General features: G+C 50.9%; 1 protein-coding gene across 1 annotated transcript in view; it reads right to left on the reverse strand.

Moving 5' to 3' along the window:
• Window positions 1-11,066, reverse strand: part of LOC103536849 (syntaxin-binding protein 4) — a 34,168-nt gene extending 23,102 nt beyond the window's left edge. Inside the window, 6 exon segments of the mRNA XM_030459971.1 lie at window positions 2,794-2,868; window positions 3,467-3,536; window positions 4,320-4,415; window positions 9,203-9,276; window positions 10,833-10,978; window positions 10,980-11,066. Of these exon segments, the coding sequence (XP_030315831.1) occupies window positions 2,794-2,868; window positions 3,467-3,536; window positions 4,320-4,415; window positions 9,203-9,276; window positions 10,833-10,978; window positions 10,980-11,066 (548 nt within the window).
• Window positions 11,067-11,529: the final 463 nt, after the last annotated feature.

Raw genomic sequence — 11,529 nt, forward strand, 5'->3', positions numbered from 1 at the left:
CAAATTTGCCCCAGGGCAACCACAACAAAATGCTACTCAGCTGAGTCATTGGGAAAATTGGCAGGCAGGCTGAATTGTAGCCCAGACTCAGAGCCAGGACGTTTCCTCCTCCAGCACTCAGGGCTGATGAATCACAGAATGTGAGACTGGTTTGAGCTGGAAGGGACCTTAAAGCTCATCCAGTGCCACCCCCTGCATGGGCAGGGACTCCTCCCACCAGCCCAGGTTGCTCCAAGCCCCATCCAACCTGACCTGGAATGTTTCCAGGGATGGGGCAGCCACAGCTTCTCTGGGAAACCAGGGCCAGGGGCTCAGCACCCTCACACCAAAGAATTCCTTCTTATTGTCCAACACAAATCTCCTCTCTTCCAGCTTTAAACCCTTCCCCCTCATCCCATCCCTCCAGATCCTTGTCTAAAGTCCCTCCCCAGCTTTCCTGGAGCCCCTTCAGGCACTGGAAGATGCTCTAAAGTTTTCCCTTCCCTCCTCTCCTCTTTCTCTTTCCCTGTCCCTATTGTTGGGCAGCATGAGGATGTCCTCAGCTCCTGGCAGTTCCCAGGGCAGCAGCAGCACCCTGGCTGTCACCTCCAGAGCTGCCAGTCCCAGGGAGGTCCCAGAGCCCATTGTAAGCCAGACAGAAAGTTTGGCTGCCTGCTTCCCCCATGCTCAAGACTGAAAATATAGTAAGGCATCAGTATAAAAAAAAAAAAAAAAAAAAACAAAACTAAGGAAAGAAAAAACAAACTAAACCAAAAAAAAACAAATGAGAGAGCAGAAAAATCCTTCTGCCACAGTCCTTAATCCTGGAGATACGTATTGGTGTATTAAACAGTTTGGGAGATGATTACGTAAGTGAAATCTCTGCAAATCTTTAATAAAAATAAAAATAATAAAAAACCCAACAAAATAAACTGATTACTTCCCAACTCTCCTGCCAGCTAACCTTGCACTGATTGAAACCAGATAACCAACAGCAAACAGAGGCCAAATAAATTGCTCTGAGTTTCCTGGCCTTGTCCCCCTGGGTGGGTTGAGGGGCAGCTGCACGGAGGAGCTGGAGCTGCTGACAAAGCCAGAGGGGGAGATATTGGGATATTTGAGGAAACATCTGCTGCAATTTAAGATATTAGGAGGCACATCAAGTGCCTGAACAGCTTGGGACAGATCAGTGTGGGTGGAGGCAGAAACTTTGCTCTGGGGGCTCAGATGGCTGCAGGGACCCAGCCCATCCCTGGACACTGCCACTAGGAGAGGGGACAGCAGGAGCCACAGTGCCACTTCCACCCCCCCAGCACAGAGCTGGGACCAAACCAGAGTCAAACACCTGAGGAAAGCTCTGCTGAACTCCTCACTTCACTCACTGCTTCCTCAGCAGCTGCTCAAAGACTTGCAGTTCTTTAGCCCCAGACTGGTTTGGGTTGGAAGGGACCTTAAAGACCATTTAATTCCAACCCTCCTGCCATGCCCAGGGACACCTCCCACCAGCCCAGGTTGCTCCAAGCCCCATCCAACCTGGGCTGAGACACTGCCAGGGATGGGGCAGCCACAGCTTCTCTGGGAAACCTGGGACAGGGGCTCAGCACCCTCACACCAAACAATTTCTCCCTCAGATCTCATCTCAATCTCCCCTTTTTAGCTGGAAACTCTTCCCCCCTCATCCCATCCCTCCAGGCTCTTGTCCCAAGTCCCTCCCCAGCTTTCCTGGAGCTCCTTCAGGCACTGGAAGGTGCTCTAAGGTCTCCCCATTGTAGCCTTCTCTTCTCCAGGCTGAACACCCCCAACTCTCTCAGCCTGGTTCCATGGCAGAGCTGCTCCAGCCCTCCCATCATCTCCATCATCTCCTCTGGGAGTTGCTATAATTATTTGAGCATATATAATAAGCTATTTCCACTGGAAGAGCAGAACAGAGGCAGGGAAAAGCAGTGTGTCATTACCAGCAAATAATTCTTCTGCCAGAACATAACCCTTCCCCAAAGAGGTTCATCCCTGTCATTACAACACTTGCTCTGTTCTGCTGAGGCCACAGCTGCTGATGGAGAAAGAATTGAAACCATCACCTCTGATATTAAGGGGATGAGGGTGCATTGAGCAAACAACCCTGGGATGTTCAGCCACCCACAGGTTGTGCAAAGCTTGGGTGCCACCAGCTCACAGAGATGGGTCCTGGGGCACCACACGTTTCCAGCTTTGGTTTTGTCCAAGGGGGAGAGGATGCGCCAGCACCCTGTGCACATTGCCCCACATCTCCAAGGGGGTGCAAGCAAAGGGCAGCACTTCATTGTCCCACACAGCTGAAATCCAGCTCAAACAAAACTGAACTATTTTCTTCTCCTTTTAGATTCTCCAAGCCTCCAGAGGTTAAGGTTTTCAAATGATGGCAATGGGAGAGGTTCCAGGGAGAAGCTGCTCGTGCTCCCTGAGAAAGATGAATCACCCAAGGAAGGAAGACCTTAACTCAAAGGGTCTTAACTGGAAAGAGAAGATCCTACTGACCCTAGAGCCATCCCAAGCTCTGTGCAGAATATGATAAGCCATCAGGCAGCTCACACCACCCAGCAGGGCTCAGGGGGCCCCTGGGGAGCTGCCTTGGTCCTCAGTGGGGAGATTCCTGCAGAAATCTGCTCACAGCATCTTGGCTTCCTTCCCCATTACAGCTCCAACACCTTCCCACCAGTGATCAGCTTATCAAAGACCCTTTGCCACCTTCCCCACCGGCCTGGTGAGCCCAAAGGCAGCCCCAGGTGCAGTGCCCATGGGTGCCAGCACCATCCAGGGCAGGGTGCCAGCCCTCACCTGGCATCATCATCCCGGGCTATCAGAAGGCGCATGTGGCTGGTGGCTGATGCTGTTCTCAGGATGTCCACAGCCCTGCAAGACAAGGACCACAACGCATCAAGGCCACCTCCACCCCAAGCTCACAGCAAACTGGGCAGAGACCCCATGGTTTGGTCAAGCAGCATCAGCAGCCAACAGGACCTTTTCTTGGGGCAGATGCCTGGGAAACAGCCCCATTGCCTGCCTTGGAAGCAGGATTGAGGGGGTGGCAGACAACTTGCAGCCTGATTATCCTCCTTGTGCAATAAATTAGAAGTCCCCAGCTGCAAAGCTGCCCCAGAAGATGCCCATGGTGATGAGAAAACACCTCCCAGCCCATCACCTCCCTTGGGAAGGTTCTGTTGCAGGAAGGACCAATTTCTGGTCCCACGTATCCATGTCCCCATAGGATTCAGGGCAAGGTGCTGGCAGAGATGTCCTTGGGGATCTCCTGCATCAAACCCAGGTTTGGTTTTCTAGAGGAACTTCTAGATTGATGCTACCCAAGCTGGCTTTCAGGAGCAGCATGGAAATGCCAGAATGCAGGTGAAGCAATGTCTCAGCATCCCCTCCGTGCTACCTGCAGCCAAAACCACTTCACAGAATTATCCAAAACCAACAAGAATGCAGAATTTCCATTTGGATATGGTACCTCTCGCTTGTAATCCCAATTAGGGAATCTCCATTGACCTCCAGGATCTGGTCTCCTGGCTGCAGGCGCCCTAGAAGAGAAAAGTAATGGATAGAAATTGCAGAAAATGCAGCTTGAAGGGACTGGGAGAGGTTGGGCAGTTCCTTCCTTTGCCCAGAGACAGGATGAAATATGCATAGGCCATTCCAAGATGCTCATCCAACCTGTTTTTCAAGGTTTTTGTCCACAGATGAAGTTTCTGCAACCTCTCCAAACAACCTATGCCAATGTCACAGGACTTCCTCTGCTGTAGGAAGTTAAGAAAGTAAAAAAAACCCAAAAAACAGGCAATAAAGCTTTTACTTAATTCAGTTTGAGGGCAGGTAGAAAACCATGAGTAGAACCTCCACCTGATTGGGATTTATTTTTCTGAATTAGCTGGAAAAAATAATGATGTAACATATTAAAAAAGCCCAAACATATATATAAATTTCTGGCTTTGTTTCTGAAAAGTGAACTTTGGGGAGCCCTGCCTAATTCCTCCTTGTTTGAAGATGTTCAGAATGAAATCAGAGGCCTACAGCAGGGCTAAGTTTGCAAAGGCATCTCCTGTCTTTGTGGAGATACAGGCAGGCACTGGAAAGGACAGGCAGCAAAGCAAAGTTCTTGGTGTGGCAGAGATGGATCTTGTTTTAAAGACACAAAACACTTGTATTTATGCAAGGTTGCTGTTGGGTATTACAGTGATTGCCACAGTTAAAAAGATGCCCCCCACACTGCTGGAAATTCTGGAATAAGCACCTGAAATGGCTTCTGCAGTAATATATAAAATAAATACACTGGGGTTTGACTTTTCTCACCCCATTTAACTCACCATCCGCATAAGCAACACCCCCTGGAAGGATCCTCTTGACATAAACTCCATATTCTTCCCCAGTGAGTTCCTTGATGCCACCAATGACCTTGATACCTGGGAGAAAGAAGGCACCCATCACACAAAGGCAGAAAAAGGCAGTTTCCACAGGCTGCTTTAGGGGGCTGCAGCTCCCAGCCCCACCTGGCACCCCTGTTCAAAGCCATTTCTGGAAACACCTCTTTCCCCATCCCTGGCAGTGTCTCAGGCCAGGTTGGATGGGGCTTGGAGCAACCTGATCTAGTGGGAGGTGCCCCTGCCCATGGCAGGGGGTTGATCTTTAAGGTCCCTTCCAACCCAAACCAGTCTGGGATGCTGTGGTCTCCTGGTCTGCACAAGCAGCAAGAGGCAACAGGATGCAGCCACTGATGCAACCTAAAGTCTGAAGGCATCTGATGGCATCTCAGAAAAGCTCAGAAAGCCACAGGCAGTGAGTAACCACCTTCCCCCTGAGTTCATCACTGATGGAGAAGGACCTGAGTGCTGTGGATGCCTCAGCCTGTGCTCCTGTCTCTGGTGAGACTTCTCCTAGGAACCATTACAAGTTCCAGGAGACTTCAAGACAGGAGAAGCTCCAGGACAAGCATCTGCCCAGCATCTGTCCAGCACCAGGTTCAATAAAACAGTGAGAGCATCTTGCTTGCCTGCCAAGCTCCAGCACCACCTCCACCACAGCCTTTGAAGCTGCCAGCAAGGCCAGAGCTGCATGTCAGGAGCTCATTATCAGTGGTTTGGGACCTGATGGAGCAGCCTGGCAGCAGGAGATGACCTTGAGTGGGGCTTCAAACCCCTCCCCAGCAGCACCTTGGCAAAGGGCTCTGATGCTGCACGAGGACAGCTTGGAGTGTAAGCTGGCTGGCAGGAAAAGGCCCCAGAGACTTATTTGTCCAGGACTCATTAAATCCTGCTTCGAAGATCCAGACTGTGGACAGAAGGATTAAAAAGCCTGACTTTAATTAACAAATCTCTCCCCAGAGCCACCGGTCAGGCATTTTGCTGCTCTGGAGAGGAGGGCACGGTGAGGACAGGAGACAGGGCAGAGAGGGGCACGGCCAGCAGGGATCCAGCTGCATCCCTGGGCCATCAGCTGCTCCTGGAAGGAGCTGGGTAGCACCAAGAGATCTCCTCCAGGGGAGCTGAGCACAGCTCTGCCCCAAAAAACAAGAGCCCTTTCTGAAACGAGCAGGAGGAAATGGGGTGGACTTGAATGGGACCTACAGGAAAGCTGGAGGGGACTTTGGACAAGGGTCTGGAGGGATGGGATGAGGGGGAAGGGTTTCAAACTGAAAGAGAGGAGATTGAGATGAGATCTTAGATAGGAATTCTTTGGTGTGAGGATGCTGAGCCCCTGGCCCAGGTTGCCCAGAGAAGCTGTGGCTGCCCCATCCCTGGCAGTGTTGAATCCCAGGTTGGATGGGGCTTGGAGCAACCTGGGCTGGTGGGAGCACTGGATAAGCTCTAAAGCCCCTTCCAACCCAACCAAGTCTCTGATTCTATGGGGGTCCCACAGAAGGAAGTCAGTTCCCCTGGAGGGGGAGGACACTGTAAGTATGGCTTAAACCAAGGTGATGGCTCAAGAACTCATCCTCCATCTTTCTTCACCCCAGAATGGGAAGTAATCAGAAATGATAAAACCCATCAGCCAAACCATGCAAAAATCTCCAGCTGAGCAGAGGCTCAGCTCTAGCATCCCCCAGCAGCCCAACAGGCCCTGCTTGCCACCAGCTCCTCTGCAGAGGTATCAAACCAATAATGACTCATTTCCCTTTTGTGTCTGCAAACCAGTTGTAATAATGGCTTAATATAGACGAAGCATCTCCAAATCCTCCTTTATCCCCCACCATGTCAGTAGAAAATCCGATCTTGTTATTAAAATAGGTGATTACTCACAGTATTGCTCCCAGACACTCCAACTTTGATGAGAGGGAAAAAAAAAACCAAAAAACCCCTGGACTTTTGACTCCCTTGTTGGCAAAGCAGGGGGGTGCTGCCTGGCTCTGCCCTCCCACCCATTGCCTCGCCCCAGAGAGGCACCAGGAGGGGCTCCTGTGGGCTGGGGAGGAGAAGGAGGAGGAGGGATGCTGGTACCAAACCCAAATCATCAAAGCTCCTGGTGGCAGCATCTCTGGGAGGCTTTCTATTTTATAAACACTTACTTCAATCAAAGTTCTATTTGGGACCCAAGGGTAGGTAAATAACGGCTCTTTAATTATCACAGCATCAAAGTCCTGGTATAATGCTTATTAAGTCATACTTAGGGCTGGATAATCTAGCCTATTTTGGATCCCTCTATTTAATCTTTCCTTTCTGGCAAAAGTTGGAGCTGATGCCTGTGTCCTTGGTATTTCCCTTGGCACAGAAGACACATTTATGGAAAAATTTCCAGGCACACATTCAGACTGCCCGAAATGGCCTTTTCTTCCAGTCCTTCACCACCCCCCAAATTTCCTCAAGACCTCTTTGAGCTTCCCCGGGTGCCTCTAATCCCTCTCCTCTTAATGCCAGTGGCGCAGTTCTCAACTTCTCAGCCTCTAATCTCACTCACTCCCTGCTCCCTCTCCCACGGGTCAAGGGGTGTCCTGGCTAATCTGGTTGTTGAGCCCAACTCCAATCATCTCCTCTGCATCCTGACCCCCGGGGCTGCCCTGCCCTGCTCCCAGCAGTCTGGAGAGGGACTGCCAGCCCTGGGCCTAAGCTACCAATGTTCAATTACATTTCCCTTAATCCTTCTGTTGATCTTGTGGCCCTGGCCAGCTTTTTTTTTTCTCTCTGGAGGAAGGGACAGATTGGAGGTGAATCGCTGGCTGCCCCATCCTAAAGAAGATGAAGGTCAAGATAATGGGATCTCAGTGTGGGGTTGTTTTTTTTTTTGAGAAATGCTTCTTAATCAGCACTTCTCTTTGATGGCTCTTCTTTAATTCAAAGTTCAGGGTTGAGGAGCCGCCAGGTAACCCCTTTGAACTTCTGCTGAGGTTCACATGTGGCTTTCCAACTAAAGCCACAGAGAAACAGACCTGGGGCCAAACGCTGACCTGCCACACCAGCACCAAGTGGGCTGATGCTGGTCTAGAGAAACTCTGCTGGGATTACACCTGCATCTGGACAGAAAAAACTCATCAAAGCACCATTTTCCCCCCCAAAAAACCCACAAATTCTGGGCAGCTACAACTACACAAGGGTCTGACCTCAGCAGAGAAGGAGAATTCCTTGTCTTGGCTTTTTCATAGAACCAGGGAATGGTTTGGGTTGGAAGGGACCTTAAAGCTCATCCAGTTCCAGCCCCCTGCATGGGCAGGGACACCTCCCACCAGCCCAGGTTGCTGAAGGCTCCATCCATCCTGGCCTGAGACACTGCCAGAGAAGGGGCATCAAGCTTCACAAAAGGATGAAGGAAGCTGATGGCTGCATTAGAAACCCCACATCATTACACCTTCCTGCATCCATAAGATGCTGTAGCCACAGACTGGGGGAAAGGAGGAGAACTGAGACCCAGCCCTGTGGCTTGCAGTGGGGCTGCAACCTCTGTGCCCTTCTTCTAGAGGTCAGTGAGAGCCCAGCCAGGCTTTTCTGGGTCTCCTCCTTTAACGAGCTAATCTAACCCAACAGCTCAAATCCCATCAACTCAACCAAATCCACCTCTGGAGATTAAAATACTGTATTCACCCAGCAAAGACATTTCCCTCAGCTCCCGTGAACCTCATGAACAGAAAGAAGAGCAGAGGAAGAGGCAACAAAGCTGTTCCTCCCCAGTTCCCATGGGCTGGAAAGAGTCAAGGATGGATCTATAATTAACCTCAGGCCTCTGGAGACCTGGGCTTGGTTCTCTGCTGAGTTTGACTTCTCAGCAGTGGTCCCAAAATGGTCACACAGAGACCTTCCTAAGGGCCCCAGAGCTGTGTTGGGGGATGGTTTAAATGTTGGGCTGGATGCTCTTATGGGTCTTTTCCCACCTAAATTACTACAGTGGGCTGCACCTGCAATTACAGCTTATGGAGGAGGGTGTCTGGTGGACCCTGAGAAATCCTGATTCAAGAATGCAATTTTTAATAAAGTCCATGAAAGAACACCAGTACTTATGCTCTGGATACACAGAGGTCAGCTGAGATGCTCTGCTGGTTCCTTTTGGGCTGAGTTTCACGAACCTGTGGCTATTTCTCATGTTCCAATGGAGATGAGCATCTCTTTTCCCTTTTCTTCCCTGCTTTGATGTTGAGAGCACAATGAAAGGATGTCTGACTTGCCCCATGCTCACATCCTTACCCCTGGGCCAAACTTTCCAAAAACAACTCAGGCAACCCAGTTCCCAGGAGAGCTGCAATGCCCTGTGTCACCCTGTGTCACCCGTCGGGGTGGCTTCCTGGGGCACCCTGCCTGCAGTGGGACAGGCAACTGGGAAGTGCTCGGGATATTATTTATCATTTATTTATTAAAAATTAATTAATTCAGGCAATTTTGAAAAGCCTTTTCCTGGTGCTGCTCAGAGGAGGGGCTCTGGCCCCAGGCGCAGCACCCAGCATTGCAGCTGCTCCCCCATCCACAGGGAATTAATTGGGATTTTATTTTGACTTCTCAGCTGCAAAAGGTGTTACCAGGTGCTCACAGCATTTGGGTGAGATATCAGACATAGATTTACTTATTTCTGTGCTTGGAGCAACCTGGGCTGGTGGGAATTGTCCCTGCCCATGGCAGGGGGGTGGCACCAGATGGGTTTTAAGTTCCCTCCAACCCAAACCAGTCTGGGATTCCATGATGACACGGGGAGACCCATCACAACACAGGGAGCAGGGGGATGTTGGAGCTGCCCCAGCTCCCCTCAGTGTCCCTCAGAGAGGCTCAGTACTCACCCAGCCCATTTGCACAGTTGTAGAAGTCAAAGCAATGCGCGGTCCGGTCCATCCCATACGGTCCCATGAGAGTCCTGGAAGAGAGCAAAGAAACACCTGGCTTTCAGGGGTTAAAACAAGCAGCTGCCCAACCACCATGCCCACAAGCACACCCTTCCCATCACCCTGGCTGATACCCACCAAAGGATGCAGGCACAGAGGGTGAGGAACACAGCACTGGCAAAAATCACCCTGCTCCAACCCCCCCCACACTCCCTCCCCTTGAAGTTTATACAGATAAATGAGAAAATATGTGCAGGGCTGGACATCATCCTCCCCACCCAGCAAATCTGATGGACCTGTCTGTGCTTCATTACCCCAGATTAACAGGGCTGGACAGCTGTCCAGCTCCCAGGAAATGAGATCAGAGCTCCGACCAATGTTCTGAGAATAAACCCGTTTCACAAACACAGGCAGCCTGGCATGAAGGCAGCCAGGCACCATCCTCTCCCTGGGGTTTGGAAGGCAGGAAAAGAGTCTCCATCCCTCTGCCAGGGGGTCTGGAAAAGGGGGATGCAAGGGCTGCTGAACTGCTTCAGCTCCCTGCTTGCCAGGTTGAAGGATGTTGCAAGCCAGAGGTGTTGGAAGAGCATCAAACAACCCCGAGTAACCCAACCCAACCACCCCAACGTCTCCCCCCTGAACACCCTTTGCCAAGGTGGATGTCCTAAATAAATGACACCAAAACTACCTGGCCACCTAAGACCTGGGACCACTGGGTGCTTCTCCTCTTTGGGTGGCTCATGGTGGGCATGAGGATGGGAAAACCTTGATCTGAGAAACCCAGAGAGGTGGGAGCAGGTGGGACAACAGGGCTCAGGGGCTCCCCGAACACTCCACTTGCCAGGATTGAAGTCCCAAGAGAAAAGCAGTTTATAAATCAGTACTGGATCCCAAACCTGGACACAACTGAAGAAGGGACTACACAACTGGCTCCTCTGAGGCCAATGGGATACAGGAGGGGAATAAACCTCACGGACTTCTTTTTGCAGATATCCAATCTCTCTCTCCAAGTACCAAGCTATCTGCAAAGCCAGCACCACTCATGTCTAAGATTTGAACTGGAAGCTTTTTCTTCTCATTAAAAATAATGCCCCTTGACATTCTTGCAATATTCCACATATTCAGGGCAAACACCTGATGTGTCTGGCTGCCAGAAAATGGAGCTTGAAGATGTCCCAGGAAGGCAGAGCAGCCCTGGGCTGAGACCGGTTCAATTTCCCAGCCAGGATTTTCAGAATATTTTGAGTAAATCACCGCAGAAACTCCACAGCTAGGAAGCAGAAATAGCTGAAAACAGCCTGAAACACAACATAAGGATGGAGATTTTGGAAAGCTTCAAGCCTGCTGGATACAATCACCTTTTACCCCCTACACAACGCGCAGATAGCGGAGCTTTGCTAACCCTGGAGAGCAAAAAACCCTGGAGAGCAAGGGCATAAATTCTGGAGTCCTCAGCTTTTTCTGCTCTGCCCAAGCCACCCCTGCCACCCAACCCTGGCCCTGCACAGCAGATGAGCCTTGGCTCAAGGTGGCCACTGTGTCCCCTCGGAGTCCCCCTGTACCCTTCCCCTGGATGCAGAGAGGTTACCTGCTGATGATTATGGCTCCCTTGTAGAGGATAGAGACGGTGGGCATCTTGGTGGCAGCAGCAGCCCAGCCCTGCCGGGTGCCAGCCACTCTGATTTGGCAGGAATATGTTAAAATGATGACGAAAAAAAAAAGGAAAAAAAAGGAAAAAAAAAAACAACGGGGGGGGGGGGGGGGGAGGTCGGAGGAGGAGGTCACATGGTCTCCTCCTATGCATGTTAATTCCACCCAACATTAACACAGATCGGCTGAAAAACCATCCCCAACTTTAGATTAAAGCTTACGCAAGCCAAAGCCTCCCCGGCCCCTCGCAAGCACCCGTGGGAGTGGGAGGGAGCTCCCCCACCACCCCCCAGGGGTGCTGTCACGCTCCTTCTGACCACAGTGGCATCACTAATTGCCTGCATCCCCCCCTCTGCCTCTGGGAACAACCTCTCCTGGGCTGGCTGTGTGCAGGACGTGGCTGCTTGCCAGCCCTGAAGGCTTCAAATCCGTAGCAAAGCTTTGGAGCACTCAAAGGGTCAGATTTGGGGGTTGATTATTTTGTTGTTGGTGGGGTTTTTTTTTCCCTTTTAGCATCTTTTCCAGCCCACGTTTTTTTCCTCTGGATGCAAAGCAAGTTCAGCTGGGAGATCAAAAGATGGATTTGCTTCTTCCACCCATGTCTCACCCAGACAGGGAAAGAGTTTCATGGGGAT

This window comes from Calypte anna, chromosome 14, assembly GCF_003957555.1.
Source record: "Calypte anna isolate BGI_N300 chromosome 14, bCalAnn1_v1.p, whole genome shotgun sequence".
NCBI classification, from domain to species: Eukaryota; Metazoa; Chordata; class Aves; order Apodiformes; family Trochilidae; genus Calypte; species Calypte anna.